Source organism: Lipophrys pholis (genome assembly GCF_963383615.2).
Source record: "Lipophrys pholis genome assembly, chromosome: 17".
NCBI lineage: Eukaryota > Metazoa > Chordata > Actinopteri > Blenniiformes > Blenniidae > Lipophrys > Lipophrys pholis.
This window is the reverse complement of record NC_137643.1, coordinates 16459623-16480980: the sequence shown is the minus strand read 5'-3', so window position 1 is coordinate 16480980 and position 21358 is coordinate 16459623. Positions and strand designations below refer to the sequence as shown.

The 21358-nt window shown below is 43.8% G+C and overlaps 1 protein-coding gene across 1 annotated transcript; it reads right to left on the bottom strand.

Moving 5' to 3' along the window:
• Positions 1 to 1920: 1920 nt before the first annotated feature.
• On the bottom strand, positions 1921 to 20233 carry dlgap3 (discs, large homolog-associated protein 3; the record flags this gene model as incomplete). Its single annotated transcript, XM_080485014.1, has 12 exons — positions 1921 to 2250; positions 2801 to 2947; positions 3053 to 3144; positions 3234 to 3528; positions 4888 to 5107; positions 6094 to 6188; positions 7659 to 8197; positions 9514 to 9730; positions 9830 to 9932; positions 11717 to 11928; positions 13063 to 13095; positions 19187 to 20233. The coding sequence occupies 12 exons, from the start codon at positions 20231 to 20233 to the stop codon at positions 1921 to 1923; spliced, it is 3330 nt and encodes a 1109-aa protein (XP_080341140.1).
• Between the last annotated feature and the right edge of the window lie 1125 nt (positions 20234 to 21358).

The following is a 21358-nucleotide window of genomic DNA, read 5'->3' as shown; positions in this document are numbered from 1 at the left end:
TCTAGAAATGTAGATTATACTATAAAATATACATCTCCCAATAAAATATCCCATTTTGCCAACACCATCTAAATGTTAAGGGATTAAAAAAATGTGTCATGCTGAAAGATTCTCGTATTTTCTCTTTCTTTCTTTCAAAATGGCAGATTCTTTGGGACTTTTTAGTATTCGCCAAGCTTCACATGTCCCTTATGACAGAAAGCATTTCGTATTCCAGTAAATCCAAGATTTTATGTGAGACCCATACAAAAATCTAGAAATATCTGATCTGAACGATTCTCCTTTAAAAATGTTTAAAATCATGCTACACTTTGTAGAAACACCAGATAATGTGATTTCATAACTAAGGGAAGAGGGAAATCAAAGTGTCAGACACATACATAATCCATAATTACTCAACTCAAACAAGTTGTGTGAATTTCCACAACGGATGCTTTTCTGTCTTTGGAAAGGTTTTGGAGGGAGCTACTGTTGACTGACTGTGACACCTTTTCTTTTATACTGATCAAATACAAATCCTCCCTTCTTTTCATCAGTGCCGTGTGCAATTAAATAGGCAATGCTTCATCTTGGAGTCACGGATTCAGCTGAAGACCCTGTCAGCTCTCCATGTTTGTACTTTGTGATCCACTGCCCTCTTATTTTAAGCAAAAGAAAAAAAACATCACAGGGAAAATTCCTTTTGAACCATAATGGACAGAGGAGAAAACTCACTGTGTGACAGAAGGAGGAAACTGAAAACAGTGATAAAGGAAGTGAGCTTTCATGGCTGTTTCAGGGTGTCTGTTAATTCCTGACAGAAGTGGGACAGAAACACTCCACATATACCACTGTTGTCAGTTTAGGTGGCTGTAAACCACTTGGTGGTGCTATAGTCTCACAGTGAAAAAGTGGCTTCCTCAGTAAAGTCCTGAAAAGCCCCAAAAAACTCCCAGAAAAACCCCACCCCTGAACGCTCGAAACTTCAAAAAGACTACGTAAGAAGCAAACGGCTTTTCCTTTTTGTTGTTGTAGTAGTTTTGTCTTGTTCTGTGTTTGTCTGTGATGCTCTCGCGCAGTCAAGGCTGTGATGCTACACTGCAAAAGCTCCTTTTGGCAAACATGGGTGTGCACTCTATATACAAATAGCACTTGCACATTCAAACAGCCTCTCAGCTGAATGCTGATGGGAGTGGATGGAGACGCGTTTGGTGAAGAATGAAAAGAGCGAGAGCAGGGATAAAAATTGGTTCGAACTGTGTGTCTACGCTCCTTGGATGGACAAGTGGGCCCTGGGTTCTGATAATGCTGGCGGGGTGGGGGTGCTCTTTGGGGGTTTTGCCAACCATCTGACCTTAAGGGCATTTAAACCAATGCTGTGGAAAATCATCCGTCACTACTCATTCATACTAGCATCAGTGAAAAGAAGTTGTGATTCGGGAACCCCATAAATATTACAGAGATGTTTTTGCTGCAAATGGCATTGGGGATCCACAAAGGGAGCTTCTGTCAGAGGTCTTGTGCCTATTAAGCCCTTTATTTTCAGTGATGGTGATGTGCTAGATGAACACGCACAGGCATGCTACTACTGCGTGAACCTCTGCTGACTATTGTTAGAAAAGTGGACTGGTTCTTGTTTTTGTCAGCCAAAAAATATCGCTAAAAAATAAACACTCGGAGACCTAAAAAAAACCCCACTGTAACTTGTCTTCTAGCTACCATATCAGATCTACGGCACTGTGTCAGTAAAATCTCAAAATTTTCAAGACACTGAAATGGCTGTCATTGCTTGTTTAGTGAGAATGATAACTGAAGTGAGTGGAAATACTGAGGGGCATAGCGCAATAAGATCCACAGACTGAGATTGGTACATGGGTCAGCTATGCCGAGGGCGAGTGAGAGTGAGAAGGTGGGAGCGAGACTCCCTCGAGCATCCTGCGTTCAGAGTCGAGTTTGGGCTTCGGGGATGTAAATCTCGATACTGTCGGCGCTCTCGGTGGCTGAGTTCTGCCTGAAAGAGGCAGTGCGCTTGGTCTGCAGCAGCCTCCTCCTCGCTTCTGTCCTCTGACGGTCCCCGAGATCCAGGGACTTCTCCCTGATGGGTAGGGTGTGACCTCCCACACGGGGCACCACCAGGCTCCCTGATACACCCCCCCCTCCTCCTCCACCTCCACCTCCAGCACCCCCGTCCCCAACGCTGTCGGCACGGAGGCTGCCGCTCACCCCGCCTGCTGGCTTCTTTGGTAACGGGGGAGGAAGCTTCTTGTCCTCCTGGCAAGGTGATGGTTCAGCGGACAGTGGGTTGGTGGTGTTGGGTGGGTGAAAATAATGCAGGTTTTGTATGGTGGTGTAACAGGGGATAACATGCAATACGAAAGGAAATATATTGACACATACAAAAAGAATGTGAAATCAATGGGCCAAAAGAACCACCAAAAGAAAGGGCACAATTCAAATGAGGCGAAATCAAGGTCCGAAACAACAAACAAACGAACCAAAAAAAAAATCAGCAGAACAGTATTTCCGCATGCATTGGGGAAGAGAACATGAAATGAGAAAGGAAGAGGTAACATACAAAGGAAAGGAAGAAAAGAGAGATAACTATTAGTTTCGGAGAATGATTTTCTGCAAAGGAAAAGGTAACAGATAAGTTTAACAGTCCTGTGAGCCGCTCAGCTCAGTTCCTCTTGTTTTGTATTCTCACAGCTTGCAAATGCTTGGAGGGCACAATAATCTGTGCTACTCGTCTGCACACGGCCATTTTAGCTCGGGGAGAGCGCTGCAGGGAAACCAGGGTCCTCTGGATCCCCGGGTCTCTCACCTTCTTTTCAGGTGGGAGCCTCCAGCCAGAGTCCTTGAGCCTCTGAAGGTCCTGAAACTTGACCCTGACGTCCTCTATGTTGAGCTGCAGCAGGTCCCAGAAGGCTGCCAGGTCCTGAGACGTGGGCTGAGGGTAGGCTGACGGGTCCTACGTGGGGAGAGAAGTGCTTTCAACGGCAGTGGATCTCCACATAACCACGCACCATATCTAATATGTCTTGTCATAATTTGGCATGCACTCATGCATACGCACCACGCTTTGTTGGCAGAGACGGAAGAACTGCTGGACTTTCTGAGACATGAGCATCTGCGCACTGCCAACTGCGTTTCGAATCGGCTCGAGAACTGGGGAGGAAACAGCACACGAGTACCTTTAAAAACACAAGAACTCCCCGCTGATACTCTCCATCACTGTTTACCCTTGTGGAACTCACTTTCCTCTGGAAGTTCGTTCTCTTCTGCCTCTCTCTCCATGTTCTGACACCATCCCTCCATCCTCTCCACCTCTGTCTGTAGGAGGCGTAAGAAGAACTCTCCGTCTCTCATGCAGGGCGAAGCGCGACCCGAGTCGGGCAGGCTCCGGGGGCCCTCCAGGGACGGTGTCCCGGCCCAGGCTCGCTCAGACGTAATGGGCAGGGGGGAGTGGGAACGTGGAGGCAAGTGTGGGTGCTGGTGGGACCGTGGGTCCGCTTGGCAGGCGTCAGTGGCGTAACCGCTCTGGATAAAGTCCTGGGATAACATATGAGAAAACTATTTTTCATGATTTTCAGTCCATTAAATGGTCTGTGGTCTTGTAAACATTCTGTTCATTGGCATTGCAATCTCCCACTCGCACGGTCCAAAACTTTGATTACAACAGCTGGTCAAAACAGATTGATGTCAAGTGACATAATGCATCCGAATGGAGTGAGAATTATAATCCAAACACAAAACCTAATTTTTTACAGTACATTACACAGTATGTAGTAGGGGTCAAGTAGGGAAATCCGAAACAGAAGTGGTGTTGAAGTGCAATCAGTTTTATTCCAAAATGAGTTTTAAGCCTGTGCAAGCTCTTATTGCTACTAAGCAAGGGTTTAAATATTTGTCTTGTTTGACCTTTTGTGCAGATGTTTAAAGGGTATCAACAGAAATTTGCATTCCCGTCACAGTTTGAATGGCATGTCAATGATTTACTGTAGGTGACCGTAACGTGGCAAGAAATGTGCCTGTAATGTCAAGGACACAGTACTACTAAATAGGTTGCTCCCTATGAATCACTATAGCGAGCAGGGCGAAGTGGGTATGACCAATGAGAATATTAGTCCACACTACCATTAACAATTTACTTTATCGCACACATCTCGAGTCGATCCATCAATCATTCGTTCATTCATCAATTAGCTGTCCATCCATTCTACCAACCAACTGATTAAATAATGATTGCCCTTCACAGCTTCTTTGTAACACACGCACATGCACGTAAACGCATACACATTAAAAAAAGTTGTTTTCTCCTGTTTCCACGGAGACAGAGTCGGAAGGTCAAGTTGCATTTCTCCCTGTTCACATGGAAATGAAGTCGGAGTGATTTCAAAAAGTTGCGTTTTCCGCTGTTTCCACGGACACATAGTCGGAGCACTTTTAAAAAGTTCTGACTTGAGACTAAACTAAACCCATTTCAAGCCACAAGGGCTTATCAGGCTTATCTCCGGTTCCCGTAGTGCTCAGCGGGTGAAAGTTTATAATTCCCCCTGGATGTGACACTGGTCCATAGCAGGTTGGTCCCCCATTTATACGGCTGAGTAGATTGGAGCAAAGTCGGGCAAAGTGCCTTGCTCAAGGACACAACACAGTATCAGAGTCAGACACAATAACCACTCAGCCTCCAAAAGTTTTTAGTTTTGACTTGAAAACGTTATTAATTATAAGTATTAACTATAATAATAATAATAATAATAATAATAATAATAATAATAATAATAATAATAATAATAATAATTATTATTATTATTATTATTATTATTGTTTTTATTATTGAAAATTATCAATTAGAACTCCAGGAGGTAACAAAGTCAAGATGAATTGCGCACACCCTTGCACACCTACCTCTCTATAGGCCCACTGTCCCTGTGTGTGGACGGTGCGGTGGCATTCTGTGTACTGACTGGCAGACTCCGGCTCTGACGAGTGCCTTTGAAAGGAGCAGCCGAACTGGAGACTCTTGTCCTGCGTTGGCACTGCGATGCTGAGCCCTGGGAAGCCCTCGGGGTCCAGGTCGGCCTGCACGCTTGCTGTCACGCTGTTTGAGCGTTTGAAGCGAGCGCGCCTGCAAGACAGGGAGTCATAGCGGGCCCTGAGCAAATCAGTCACGTAGGCAATGGCATGCAAAAGCCTCTCTCATTTATTTATTTTTTTCTCCATCCCTAATAATTGCACATTCATATTGGAGCCTGTGTTGTCCATGCACTCACTGTAGCTCACATGGGTTGCGATAAGTCCTGCTAAATCCTCTGGCATATGACGCACCAGTGTGTGCAAATGTCACGTCAGTGGACTCAGTGATGAGTGTTTACTCTGTTACAAGTTAACCCCCCCCACCTCCCCTCATCCGTCTTTGCTGTCTGATGAGGTGTGAGCTATGACTCAGCCTTTCATTATTGGACCCGGGTTTTCTTCACACTGTCATTCTTAATGACGGCAAGAGGGCGGAAGGACATTTTCACCTGGTGCGTGATTGTTCGCATCTTTTGTAGGAGGGTTTTTGTTTTGCTTCGAGGGCTTGTGTGCATGCGTGAGTGCAAATCTGACCTGTAAGCAAGGCTGGATATAATTAGGAGAGGGGTCTGAGTCACATGTGAAAGTCATGTTGAGCGTATGATTTGCGGTAGTCATGGTTACACACACAACTGGTGCAAACACAAGACATTTTTGGAACAAAGTGTGACTGAGTTCAAGCTGTGATGTCTGATGAAATGTTAAATTAAATAATAGGCTCTAGCCTTGAAATCAACCATAGGTGGCCGCACTGCTGGGCGCCCTGAAGATGAAGGCTTTCTCAAATTATAAATCAAAATTATTCACATAAATCACAGAGGAAAGATCAAAAGTTCTTGATGAAGCCACATATTTTGAGGGAAAAGACAAATTAGCAAATAAACAAATGCTCATGTGAGTTTGCAAATTTGTGCCTGTAATGAAAGTAACTTAAATGCCAAGCAAAGTAAACAGCTAAAGTCTGAAAGAGATTTCAGAGGCAATTACTTTTTTTTTTTTGTTTTGTTTGTTTGCTGCCTTGCATTGTACTTTCTTTACCTTTTCTCATCTTCCACTTGGACTCCTATAGAGTGAACCTCAGTGAGAGCTTTGCCCTCCGCGTCTGAATCTGACAGAGTCTCTGAGCTGTCCACCTGCAGCAGAAGAACCAAAAAGCAACTATTAGTTGGACCAAATGCCATAAAGCTAACAAACACAACTGGAAAAAAAAGGATTATTGAGACATCTGTGAGAAAAGGCCTGGTTTCTTGCTGACAATTAAGTTAAAAGATCGATGTACCTCTGTAGTAGTAGTAGTGTCTGTGTGGCTGCTTTTTTGTAGGAAATCACGTCATTTATGACATTTATGCAACTATTTCTTTTCTTGAATTCAAAGGCTACAGCAAAGGGGGGTACCAAATTTGTGGGATATCCAAATATGGATACAAATGAAAGCTGCCATAATATTGAGACTAATAGGATTAACTAAGTTTATTCAGTTCATGTTGTTATTTCTTTACCTTGCTTTTGTTGTCTTTCTTATTGTAAAGACAATGCAGGCACCTTTTTCCATTTTCCACTGTGGAGTGGTTAGTTTTATGACTAGGCTATTTCAATGAGCAAAAGGAAAAACAGTAACTTTACATTTTAGTGGTTGGAATTAACACATTCAATCATGTGCTATACTTAAGCTACTTTATATACTTCCACATCATTTAATTTCAGGGGTAACTATTGAACTTAAGAGTATTTATTTGACATTGTTTAGTGACTTAAAATATGAAGCGCTTACAATATAAAAAATTACTTTAAAAATGCAACAGACTGTTAAAGATTATACCAGGTTTAACTGTGTGATCTTCAATAATCTAATAAAAAGCAGTGAACAGATGTGTCAGGGAATTGTTAACAGCTCCACATTCCTTTCATTCTTTAAACTCCTGACATGGTTTGTTCTCATTACAGCTGAAAATGTCACAATAAACTAAGACTAAAGGCATGTTTATTACAGTTTTCTCTTCTCCTATTTCCTTTTGGGTTATGGTAATAATCAAATCTTTTTAAAAGAACTTTCACAAAAAGCTGCAACATCGAGAAGCAACCAGACTAGAAAGTGTAATAGAGAAACAGAATGAATTAATACATTAGGAGGACTGGAGAAGAGCAAACTAAAAACAGAATACCAAATGTAAAATAGTAGACTAAACTGAATTAAATAATAACATAACGCATATTAATTAAGAAGTGTTTTTAAACAGTTCACTGAATCTTAAGCTGTGATCACACAGTGATATAACCTGCTGATGTCAGACATATTCACCTATAAGTAAGAGGTACTGAACCAGTTCTTTTTGTTTAATCCTTCACCTGAATTTAGTGGCTGACAGCCCAAGTACTAGATCTGAATTCTGAATCGTACACAACTGATTTAAAATGTAAACACATCCCTATGAGGTTTTTGCATGGTGTTGTGAGTGAAATATACACATTCAGGGAGTACCCTGTCAAATCCGGGACCAGAATGTGGTTAAGTGTAATAAGTGGTAACAAACAAAACATTCACACAAACAATAAACTGATTCCAGTGGTAGAAAAATTAATCAGAGGTGCCTATTTTTTATCACCTGCACAGCGATGGATGGCCTCCACTTCCTGCCCCCGCGGCCCTCGTCCTGCCCTCCTGCTTTACTCAGCATTATGCTGTTCTGAGGCAGAGAGGCAGACTTCCCCAGGCTGCCTCCGACCCTGCTGTCCCTCTCCCTGGCCGGCCTCGGAGGTCCCTCCAGCAAGCTGTCGGCTGAGCTGCTGTGCTTGGCCCGCACCCCGATGCCCGGACCCCCGCTGTAGGGCACCAGCTCCCTTGACCCCCTGACCCCATCCAGGCTCTCTGCGGAGTTGCTGTGCTGTCGGGAGCGCCCGGGTCCGCTGGCCGTGTAGTAGCCCCCTCTGGAGGAGCGGCCCGAGGGTCCGTCGGCGCTTCCCAGGTCCACTGAGTTGCTGTGCTGCTTTGGGCGCCCGGGACCGGCGCCCGAGCCCATCTGCGCGCTGCTCTGGAAATACGCGTCCTGGGTGGACTCGGTGCTGCTCTGGGCTCGCACCGAGAGCGAAGACTTGGACATGCGAGGTGGGAGTGGGGGAGGAGCACCTTTACGATATGGAAAGACTGAAGTGTCAGAGGAGCAGGAGAGAAGGAAGACAGAGGCATAGCGGGCTGTTACGAGTATAACAGTAATTTTTCAACAGGGAGCAGGGGAGGTGGATACTTACAAAGGGGACAGACTGGAGAAAGAACGACACGGGAGAGTATGAAAGTGGAAAGAAATGAAAAAAAAAAAAAAAACGTTGGTGGAAAATGAGAAGAGCCAATACAGAGGGAGGGAGAGAGAAACAACAAAATCATTAAGAAATAATGCAAGATGAGACGACCATGTGACGCTTTGTTAACTTTTGTTAAAAAAAAAGAAAGAGAAAAGAAATATTTGGCAAGGAGTTTCAGTGAGGCAGCAGCCTGCAAAGTTGAAAAAGACCGACACAACAGAAGTGACAAAAGAAAACCTCATCTCTCGAGGTAATTTAACTCTGCTTCTTAAATAGATGAAACAATTTCCTGAGAGAAATATTAAACACACAGCTCCTGTCTCCTCCGTCCTGGCAGTCTCTTCAAATGCATATGCATAGATGCAGTTTATTTTCAGAGTGCAGAGATGCTATCTATAAAGCCCCAGCCTCATGTGTGTGAATATACACGTATGTAGGTGCCTCTTGGTTGACGTCGATGACACTTCACAGAGGCTTTAATAAATCTCGAACGGGGATTTGCTGGAAGCTGAGAAATCTGAGTCCTGCCTGGGACTAAATTGGCTCCGTACACACATGAATACACAAGTCACCTACAGATGTACTGTATATTAGGCTTGTGCATCATCGGGGAAGAATTCTCCGAGTGAGACAAACATCAGCGAAAGCGATGGGGAGGGAGAAGGCAAAGAAATGAGGAAGAGACGCCGACAGGAAGACAGAGAAGCAGCTGGAGACACTGAGCTATCATCATAATCATGAGTGTTCCTCTACCTATTACTGAGCCTGAGAAACCTGCGATCACACAAGGGAGTGTGAAGGAAGAGATGGGATCCAAAGGCGAGAGAGAGATGACAGAGAACAAAGAGCATGAACAATAACACACAACAAGTCGGTGTCTGGAGCACGCGCACACAGACATACACAGAGTGTGATCGTCAGAAATGGAAGGAAATGAGTGGAAAAAGAAACGCGAGAGATTAAAAATGGATGCACACATTGGTGGCAGCTGTGCTTTGAGTGAGAGTGCAGGGTTTGTGTGCATAAATTTGGTCTTGTCAAGGTGAACAGACACAGGCTGTCACAAAACTCCTTCTCCCACTGAGTTTCCCACCAGGTGGCTGCCACATAAAGAGGCGAGAAGGAACGTCTCCGTCGCTCACAAGGCGTTTGCGTACTCACCGGCCCCGCCCTTGACGCTTCCCTGGGGGCCGGACATGGAGAAGACGGAGAGGCAGTCGTCGTCCTGGGAGCAGCCGGCCTGGATTGCGCGGACGTAGCTGTGGCTGCGAGTGCGAAACACGCCGGGGAGGTCCAGGGCGTCCACGGCTTGAGACTCCACCTCCCCGAACATGGTCTCACACACGGCCTCAAACTGACGGTTCAGCGTGTCTCCCAGCTGAAGGGGCGATAAGGAAAGTGAGGGGAACGTCGAACGAGAGTTGGGAGGAGGATCCCTCATAATCGTCGGATTGTTAATTTCACAACCCGTTATTACCTGCGAGCTGGTCAAAGAGCGGGTGTAACTGCGGGAGCGGGTGTGGGTTTTGGGCGTGGTGCGGCTGTTGGGGTAGGAGTCTGTGCACTGCTTACACGAATACCTGGAATGAACACAAACACAGACAACATGGTTGATTACCTGCACCCAACATCAGATTTTTCACACTAATTTGATGTCACATTCTTGCGGTAAAACCTTCAGCCATTTGCGTTGCTATTTTTAGCAAAAAACTCATATTTGTAATGCACACAGTGCGCCATTTGGCTCGCCACAATTATCAAATAAAATTTCACTGAGTCATGCTTGATGAATATGCCAGATGGAGTCATTTCGAGTGTTGGGATGCTGCATTTCTATGCCAATGGGGGCAAAATGCACAACAAATTACAGCAGTAATTTTTGAGTGTTTATCATGCCGGTGATAATAAACTACATCTAAATGTGAAAACTACCACATGTGTATGAAGAGGTCTCTTTTATAAAATGACAAAAAAAAAGTGACTTTTATGTTTGTTTGTTTTTTTCAAATAGCAGAAACAGAGTTGTGCCAATGTGATGAAAATGCCTTTACTCCATCGGCTTGCAGTTGGATTGGGTGATAATGAGTGTGAATAGTTATGGTCCCAACATTCCCTGGTGTTATGGTCATAATAAGAATCTGTTGTTGAGAGTAGCTGTGACCACCAGTGTTTGACTTCACTGTAATATTTTGGACAATCGGAGACCAGAAAGTGGCTCCAAAGTCTTTCTTAGAGACAATCGGGATCACCACATGGGAATTGCTGTTATATACCTATTTCATTTAAGCCCATAACAGCCGTTATTGAACAAAATACACATTTACACAATTCAAGCCCATTACTTAACCTCAAATGCATGGAATGAAGCTAAAGTACCTGGAGGAAACCTACCAACAACCAGGGGAAATGTGCAAATTTAACACATAAAGGGCTTATCCTGGACTCACACTGGGGGTTTCTAGTTTTTATGCCAACAAACACATGTAAAACCTTTATCATCCTTTAGAAAATGATTACAATTTGACAGAAATATGTCACTGGATATCCTAAAGGGCCACTTTAGACTGTGAGAACAGGGACACCTCTGCAGCTATGAATGAAGCCTCTTTAAAAGTCTGACAGCACAATCTCATTATGTCATCGGAGTCATCGAACAGATCTTAGACATTAAATCTGAGATGTCTTCTGCAAAGTCAAACTGTCTGGGTAGGACCTCCCACACGGGGCACCACCAGGTTCCCCGACACACCGTAAATGTGAAATAAAGAGCTTTTGTTTGCTTATGCTTTTGTTTGATAATGCGAGTAAAAATAGTCGAAAGACACTGACATGCCGTTCAAATTCAGACGGGGTGTAAACAGGGAATTCACAAGTTGATCCAGTATTCATGAACAAATCTTCCACGACATATGGTCGAAACATAAACTCGCATGAATTTCTGATGTATTGTTCCAAGCTGTGAAACTATTTTCATCCGCGTTTGAAGTCTGGGATCTCAACGTCGTAATCAAACGCTGCGGCGCTGCTTTGGGCCGCAATCAAAAACCGGGGGATTGATATATTCAAGAAACACAATAAATTAGCATTGTGCAAAAACAGTTCTAATGTGAAATGTCAGCTTACTAATAGAGTGACCTTTTCCCCCCACCAAATAAAAAGAACAACCTTTTTCATGTTCCAATTAGGTTTTATGTCTTGTCCTTGTTGGCTGTCATTGTACAATATATCGTACCGCTGAGTGCATTTGCCACATCTGTGTAATCGCTTTAATATCGTGTCATTATTGCAACTCCCACAGTCTGTTTTTTTCCGAGAGCCGCGGTTCCTCATTTCAATATGACACGCTTCATTTGAGGCATACAACCTTTGATCCATGCTGATGGATCGTCTGAAGGCGTCCCTCTGGGCGATCAGGGTGGACTTGGGCGAGGCTTTCGGGCTCGTGTCCGAGTCGGCGCTGTCGTCGTCACCCATGGCCTTGATGTAGCTGCCACTCCGCATTCGGCGGCACGGGATCTCCCCGCCGCTGTCGGATGCACTGCCGCCGTATCCCCCTCCCCAGTCTTCCGATGGGACCTGAGACACATTCACCCACAAGTCCACAGAAGTGACCACAAGAAACAACCAGCGAGAACTGAACATGTGGTGAGTTAGAAACATTCATGTGGCTCGGGCTGGTGTTTCTCAGTCCTTGCTCTGGAGTATGGCTGCTCTGCATGTTTTAGATCAGGGGTTTTCAAAGTATGGGAGGGTGGGCCCATTTGACAGTGCTTGAACTGCGTTGTGGGCCGAGATTTTCATGCTTTGTCTCATTTCAAGTACAGTTTTGTCTAAATACTTGATGATTTACACAGCATAATATAGTATTTCCAACATCTAATGGAATCCACAGGCAATAATAAGCTCTTGTTTCAAGCTAGCCAGATGATTTTATCAGCAGAAAATCTTTCCATACAGTTGGTAACTGGTGTAACTGATTTTAAAAATGTAGTCTCCATCACTCTTAAATATTGAACACATTCAGTTCTACAAAGCAGTTTTACAACATCCCCTTTGTTTATTTAATCCTGAATTATTCTCTAAGATGGAAGCAAGGTACAAAATTGACCCATAATCTTAAGCTCTCTGGTGCCTTACACTTTGAAAACCAGTTTTTAATCCCTGATTCAAAAAAAAGAGTCCATCACTATCTTCTACTGAGCGTGATAATGTTTATGGATCAGGTTGTAAACACCAACACAGCCACATGGTCAAACTTTGAGTTCGGCATTAATGGGTTAAACAGTTCATATGTATCACAGGCATTCGTCTTCTACACCTACAACTGTTAAAGGTGGAGTCATAGCACCACTATGAATTCATTAGTGTTGAGATATTGGAAGTGTTTTGACTGCGAAAGTGGCAGCTTCTTCCCAATATCTGTTAATATGGGCCAAACATTTCTCAAAAAGGGAAATATATTTCATCACCGAAAAATATTTCGCACCTCAACCAGAAGGAGAGCGGCGACACACAGACACACCGTCCTGGCAGCACACGTGCACGTAAGAGAGCGCTCAGCCATGCTCATGCACACGCTAAAGCACACGCACATGCGCTTATATATGCAAACATGGGAGATGATGTCAGAGAAAGAGAGTGAGAGAGAGAGAGAGAGAGAGAGCAAGAGAGAGAGAGAGAGAGAGCGAGAAAAGGGATGAAAGGACTTACAGAGAGAGTGAAACTCTGACAGCTGGAGAGACACTGACACGGAGAAGGAGAAGCAGCGTATAAGCGAGAAGCCGACAGACTTAGAGCGACTTTACAAGCGCACAGAGAGGCAGGTGGACGGGCGGAGGGGCCGGCACACCGGGATGAGAGATGGACACGCCGGCGATTTTTGGAAAAAATGCACACACTCACATACACACAGGAGGATAATCAAGACAAGAAAACTAAGGGGGTAAACAACATATAGAGAATTGAAGCGAAGAATCACGCTGACAGATTCCCACTGTGTCCCTCGTGTGAAATGTATGAGCCGTCAAGACTTGAGTCAGGGGGCCATTTCTCACAAGACAATAATGAGACAAAACATTAGGCAATGTGTTCTGCTTCCTGGCATATTCAAATGTGGGGATGATGTATTTGTAACATTTTTGTACTCTTCCATGATTTACTTTCAGATTTGACCAAATACCCCGACTTAGCAGGCCTACGATGATTCAACAATTTAATTAAACAACACTCCAGAGACTTAAGCAGCAAGAAACAAACAAACAAACAAACAAACAAACAGAAAAAGATGAGAAACTCTACAATTCATACAATATCTGAAGCTGATGAAGGAACCCAATTAAACGACAAATTATATATGCTAATACATGAAATGTACTGTATGTGATGGATTAGAACACTATGAAGTATATATTTGAGTTAATGTCATTGTGAAACTCATTGGAGCTAAATTTAATACGATGATATAAATTAAATAAGAGCACAATCTTATAAATAAATAACTACTAATAAAGTGTTGTGTTCCTGAAACAGTATGAATACATTCTGGGAATATTTAAATATCATATCGCAAAACCTGAAAAAGATGAACGGTACAAAAACAAATAAGTACATTTGAAAGCGATGGCATTTTTAATTATGCAAAATACAGTGAAATGTCTGAAAACCATGTCCTCTTTTTGCTGCCAATGTTATCTCCTTCTAATTTGCTGTAACTAAAAATGCTTAAAATATAGTAGAAAAAGAAATGATTTGTATGGGTTGATGGTTCATAAAGCTAAAGTGCTGGAAATGCGTTTTGTTTTGCGATGGCAGAAAGCTGAGACAACAAACTAAAAGAAGCTAAAAGCTCTGTCAAGCTGTTGAGATGTGAGGTTATGTGACGATTTGGCGGGGGCGGGGGGCTGGGGGGGTGGGGGGGGTGGGGGGGGGGGTTGTCTGTCACCTGGAGTGAACCCTTTTCCATTACGGACAATCAAAACTTTAATTAATATCATAGTAGACGAGTGCACCTTTCAACCTTGTGCATGAGATTCTATTATTGTGGAGGACCACTCAGGAAGACAAGTAAAAGTGTTTGTGTGTGTACCATCTGATCCCACTTCGTTCCTGGCATGATAAAAGCTTCGCACCATCCTTTGGTGAGTAAAAGCAGCTGCTTACGCTGAAGGACCCTTCAATCTTTCCGTTGTTGCGAATGTTGCGGGGTGTGCAGCCTCGCATGAGCATGTGACCGAATTAAACTGAATGAAAACACCTACACACGGTGACACACACACGCTCACGCACACACACACACACACACACACACACACACACACACACACACACACACACACACACACACACACACACACACACACACACACACACACACACACACACACACACACACACACACACACACACACACACACACACACACACACACACACACACACACACACACACACACACACACACACACACACACACACACACACACACACACAGTTTTGAGGCCCCAGGGCTTGGCATCCAGCTGAGTGTGTGTTTTTAAGGTCATCACTTAAAAGATGATTCAGCCTAATCTCCCGATCCCCCTGGCCTTTCACTATCTCTCTCATTTCCTCATCCGGCGTTTCGCTCTCCTCTTCTCAGTTTGGCCCCTGGCTGCCATCACCTCCTTTATCTCTTTTCTATCCCTGTGCTGGCTTTGCTATCTCTGCATCCCTTTACCTTGCTCTTTCCCTATCCTCTCCATCTTTGTCTCCCTCTCCCTCGCTGTTTCTGTCTTCATTTGAGTCTTGCTCCATATTCTTTCTCTTCTCTCTCTTACTTTTTTTATTATCATTTCTTATCTATCACACACAGACTGAAGGGATGGGAGAAGCTTAGGGAACATAGAGCGCCCGCCTGGTTCCGATTGTGCACATCGTGATTGGCGTCGACGCCATGGGAGAAGGTCTTGCACGTCCTTTCGCCTTCTCGCTGCAATTCAGACCTGTGAAGATTCACTCATTTTTTGTTTGGGCTGTTCCTCTTTTTGTTCAGAGTTTGTGAACAATCACCCTGTGCGGACTTGTCACCGTAAAATTGCATGTACATGTTATAGTGTTGAAACACACACGGTTTAGATCTGATCCAGAGATGTTCATAGATGGCTGACAGAACAAAGCGTATATCCACTTTAGATAGGGTGTATCTTTCACGCTGTCATGTATACTGATTGCTTTGAGATAAAATAATTTTCTTTTTCTTTTGTTTAATTTGTGGAATTGTTAAATGTACACTGTTTGTTATGTGGAGCCAATGAACCAACCAACCAACCATCCATCCATCCATCCATCCATCCATCCATCCATCCATCCATCCATCCATCCATCCATCCATCCTGTTGGTTTTTGAATTTTAAAATGCAAAAAAACAATGTTTTTGATTATTATTTTTCAATGTAATTTAACTGAAAAGTTGACATTTCTGGCCACATGAGAGGAGCACAAGAAGTGTTATGATCACCCTGAGCTAAGAGCTTTAAAGTTGAAGTGGTCGATTATTAACCATTTTACAAATCCACACTTCTTAAATAAGTTTACAAGGTATTTCTTTTTGTTTCTGCAGTCAGTGTTTGGCAGGTAAGGCTGGGTTTTTATAGTTTTCTAGCTAAAAGGCAACTACTGAGCACACAGTGGGAGTGGTGGCGCTGAACCCACACAGCAAAGGTTCTGGCTGAAAAGGCATGAAAAAGGAATTGAGGAGACACATGTCACAATCAGCAACCATGTGAGAAGTTAAAAACCAGCTGTTGAGAGTGTGTCTACCTTTGTTTGTGAAGCTACTGTTACCACATTGCTTTTCTGCTGCTTTTTGTCGTGGGTCTTGTCCTGTGGAGGAGACTTTCAAAGCTCCATATCTGCAGCTACAGAAAGCTATCTGCTCCCATGGATCAATCTGGCTTCTCCTCAGCTCTCCTAAGCACCACAATGAAATTTACTCAACACAGTCCCCTCGGCCATCCCAGAACTGCAAGTGATGCCATTAGACGACAGAAAAGCTGCGGCGGCGAAGTCCATTCTGTGTCCTGAGGTGTGGATGTAATGCAGCCTGAAGCACAGAGGCAAAAAGAAATATGTGGGGTTTGTCCTTTGAAACCACTACCCTGCTCTTTCTGCCTCTTCTATCAGCAGAGGTCAGCTGTGTCTAAAGGACGAGAGTTGGAAAAACACCAGGGACTCCTGTGGCTGCCTGCTGTTTCTGCAGAAGAAGCACAGCCCGCACGGCAGCTTCACCTCAACCCAGTCAAGGTTTGTGTTTGTCTGTTTTGGCTCTTTAAACTGACTTTTGAGGCTCACTGCGGGACAAGTTTTAGCTTAACAAGTTAGGAGGATTTCCACACGCATCAATGAGCTGATGCGCACTGGGATAACTACGAATAATGTATTCAAGACAGGTGTGTCAAACTTATTTTAGAGCCCCTCATGCATACGGTCCAGTTCGACCTCAAGTGGACCAGTGAAATAAGGGCACAGTGACCTACAAATACTGATAACCTCAAAGTTTTACCTTTAGTTTTAGTGAAAGAAAACACATATTCTGAACATGTACTCCTTTGACGCAGCTTTGATTTAAGTCTACGCTTGTTGGGTATAAGTGAAAGACATTAAGTTAAAAGTGGTTTGCAAATACTTGCAATTAGCAATTACTTGCATACTTTAACACTTTTGATTATTGGGCCGCTTACATCTCACTTTTCTTGTCATATTTCTGACAAGAAAATAAAAAAAAAGTGTCACACCATTCAGAATTGCTGTTTGTGGGTGAAATTGCATCAGGATGCAACAAACTCCTGCATATGTGTGGCTAGTGCAGGAACAACAGCAGAATTCTTTGTAAAAGTGCACATATGCATTCTTTTATGTGTTTATTGCACTGCATATTTCCAGCATTTCACCCAAAACTAAACGTGCAGTGAAATGTCCACAGCAAGTTCTTTATTATTTTTTTAGAACAAATTTACGAACCAAACGCTTCATGCAGTTTTGCACCTTGATGTTTGATGTAAAGATAATGGAAATACAGTTTCAAGATAGGGATAAAAATATTTTTGTCTCCGTTTAAAACGTTTTACATTGAAAGGTAGGAAAATTAGAATTCACTCTAGTTATTTAAAAAATTATATATATATACTGTATATATACTATTTTGAAAGGCTTGTGGGTGTAATATAGACACGTTTCAGTTTAAGAAGGTGAATCATGACACAGTCGTGATAAAATATTTCAACTTTAAATACTGAGATTATTTAAAAAAATGTGTTTTTTAGAAGTATAGTGCTCAAGCACCTACTATACTTTGGTGGCAAGTAAGGTGCAAACCAGTTGTGGTTTTTGATCAAAACCCGGTTGACCTGGGGTTCAAGCTACCGACGTGCAATACTAAGGTCTGGGCCATTCCTGTAAACATTACTGATGTGTGAATATCAATTGCTACTAATTATTACATCACCACTATCAGATAAAACATGCAAACAAATGAAAAACGAAAAAACAAAAACACTACTGCAGAGTTGGAACAGCAGCTTTTCAAAACCATGTAACATCTTATTATTAAAGATGATTATATTGCATCAAATTGAATAAATCCAATGGCTCAGTTTTTTCTTGTGCCCCTCTCGTGAAAATTAATTGCCCACCCTTGCCCCAGGCAGATAAGATAACCCCACTGGGTTATCTCATTTTAATGGATCGTACAGGATAAGCAAGAATAAGCCTCATGTTTCAGTCTATCTTTTTTTTGTTGTTGTTGCCATCTGTGTTAAAATGTGGGAAATGCTTTCATCTGTTGTAAATCAAACAACAAAATTATTCTGACGATGACTTCAAAGCAACAACTATCATTTTATAAATATGTATAAAGGCTACACCTACACCTTGCAATGCTTACTTTTCTCTTTAAATAAGCTTCCAACCTCAGGTTTTTCCCAACAACACCTATGCGGTGCTTTTCTGAAGTACAGATGGATATACATTATCTCACTGAACAGCTTCATAATTAATTTAAGGAAAAGAAAACCTCTTTGACCACAATGTAACATCATTAAAACCTGCAATTCAAACCACCCCATTTCATTTGTGTTGACAGCAGGAAGCTAATGATTTTGTCTTATTTGTCCTTGTTGAGATGGCAAGCCACAATAAAAAACATGTTCTTCAGGCTTCGTCAATATATTTAACCTTTGGTCCATTTTCGATCATGGTGGAACTGTAGCCTGAAGTTATAACAAACCTTGAATTAAAAAAATAAAATAAAATCCTTTGCAATGGAATCTCATTGATGACCAATGGAAGAACTAAGGTGGGTGCCTTTGCTGGTGGTTAAACTTCCCCATTTATGTTTATTTGATACATTTTTAAGAAGAATTTCCTGCCAATAACTTCAATTCACTCAATAATCATGAATGAAAAACTATGTGGTTTGATTGAATTTGTATGGGGAAAAAAAAAATCCTTTCCACAGATTAAAAATGTGGTCTTTTGATTGCTTGTATGACAAATCAGAAGCACGAAGATCGGAAAGTTTAGGCAAAAGATTCACTGAGATATAACTTGAGAGAAAAGCTGTGAAATTCTTGATCCTAAATGTGTGAGTTAAATACTGTATGAAAAATAGCAATGTGTGATTTCTTCATATACAAATGTTTATTGTCCTCCTATTCACAAACTACAGGCATAATGTTGGGGTTTTTTTGCCTTTTTTTTGGGTTGCTAATTTGGCATTGTTCATCACCAGAGAGCAGACTATGTTACATTTATGCATTCTCATTCAGCTCACACAGTTTCATATGTATGCAGACACACACCTGGAGGTAGTGGAAGGTCCTCTCCTTGAGCTTGCTCTCAATTGGCACCAGTGCTTTGTCGTAACCTCCTCCTCCCCTGGTGGAAGGATACACTTCTCTGGCCTGACTGACTGTCATGGCTGACCAGGTACTCCTCTTCAGCGAGTGGCCATGGTGGCCGTGGTGTCCTCCCCCATCAGTCGACGCCAGAGCCATTGTGGTACAGGCCACGCACTCCCCGGACCCCGGCCCCCCGCCTCGCTCCTTGGGCTTTTTCATGGTGAGCTCCTGAATGGCGGCATCCAGGCTCTCGTGCCCGCTGGGATACCCGCGTCTCCCGCCACTGACCATGAAGCTGCTATCGCTGTCCAGGTTGTCGTCGGAGCTCCACCAACCAGCCGTCCTGCTGCGGTGGCGCCGGCCTGACTCGTGCCGGGAGTCTCCGCTCTTGCTACGTTCTCGAGACTTGCTCCTCCTGGTGGAGCGAGACTGGTGGCCGGAGTAGTGCCCGTCCTCTCCTCCACTGCGGTGACCTCCCCCTCTCTCACCCCGGTACTCCCCTCCTCCCCTTGTGCCGTTGTACTCCCGTTTGGAAGGGGCCTCCAGGGAATGCGACTTGGCAAAGAGGCGCTGCACCGAGTTGACCAGGTGCCGGATGCGCGAGGGGCTCTCGCTACGTGGCTCGGCCCCCCCACTTGCCGTGCGTTGGTACTGCAGCGTGTGGAAGCCGTCCGGGTGGAAGGGCACCTGCTTCTCAAACTGGTCCATCAAGTTCGGGGGGATGCGGTGCCTATTCCCCCCGTGGCCCGGCAGGCACTCCTCACAGGAGTCGAACGACTGGAGTGGTGGGTTCTGGTTGGGATGGGACCGGGGGAAGGTGCCCCCACCGGAGTGGCTGTGGGAGTGTGAGTGAGAGTGAGAATGGTGCCTCTCTAGTGCCAGAGCCTCCGCTGGACCACCCGGAGGGTAATGGTGTCCATCGCTGTGCCCGTGGTAGTAGTCCCTGCCCGGACCGTCACAGTTGTCCGGTGCGCAGTGGCAGGGACCGCCAGAGGAATGCTGAGACATGCTACGGCTGACATGGTACCCTTTCATAGGCGCCGGGGCGTGGTGAGCCGTCCGGGCCGAAAGGGGGCGCTGTGGTCGCGACAGGGTTGCACCGGTCTCACCTGGAGCCAAAAGAGAGGAGCAACAAACAGGGTCTTGTAAACATTGGATGAATTGCAATATTCATCCTATCAAATAATTGAATCTCGTGCTCACCCTTGCAATCAGTAATATTTTACTGTCTCATTACACAGAGTAACTGAGATGATGAGGAAGTGTTTGCTTCTTCCTGCCAATCACTTGGTAACAACAGAAAATTCCCAGCTTTCTGCATCTGAGTCTGTGAGTTCACACAACGGGCCGCAGGACACCAAAACAGAAACAGAAAGACTCGCACAATTTTGTTTGAATCTGGGAGGTTGAGTGAATTGAAATTCATAGTTTGACTTACAAAATGAATCGCAGCAAGAAAGAAATAGATTCTGTTGATTGATGTCAGATTGTTTTCGCTCTTCTGTCAAGTGCGCCCATAAATTGAAAGTAAAAACCATGATTCCTTTTTTTCCCCCCTTTCTTTTTTCTGATTATCATTTTTATTGATGGTGTACTTCATTTCTTTTGTTATTTTCTTTCTGCCCAATCAAAGACAAACAAGACAACAGTGGAGCATTCAGCTCACACGGGCTGCAATAGGTGACCACAGACAGCTCTTTTTCTTGTCATTCATCTCAGAGGCTGGCGGACTGATAAATCAAGAATATTAGCCTTTCTTTTCTCTTAACGCGCCTCTTCAGCTTCAGCCTCCCTATTTTGCACCTCGTGCTGCACTCTCTGCCGTTTATCGTTTTATTCATCAGCCCAGAAGCTTCTCGTTGTTTTCCTTTCCCCCCTCTGTTCAGGGGCCCGCAGGGAGTCTCTCAGCATTCACGTGATTTACAGCTGAGGAAAAAAAAAACAAAAACAGCGTGTTTATCGATCAACTGCATTCTAATGCAGAGAGGATGGAGAGCGAAGGTAAACACCCAAGCATAACTGTCTGCGCGATCTGTTGAATAGTGTTTTAAAAGACTCAACAATAGCAGTATCCAGCTGCCGCTGCTGCGTTGAAAGGATAGAAAAGTAAATAAATATGAGATCCTACATACA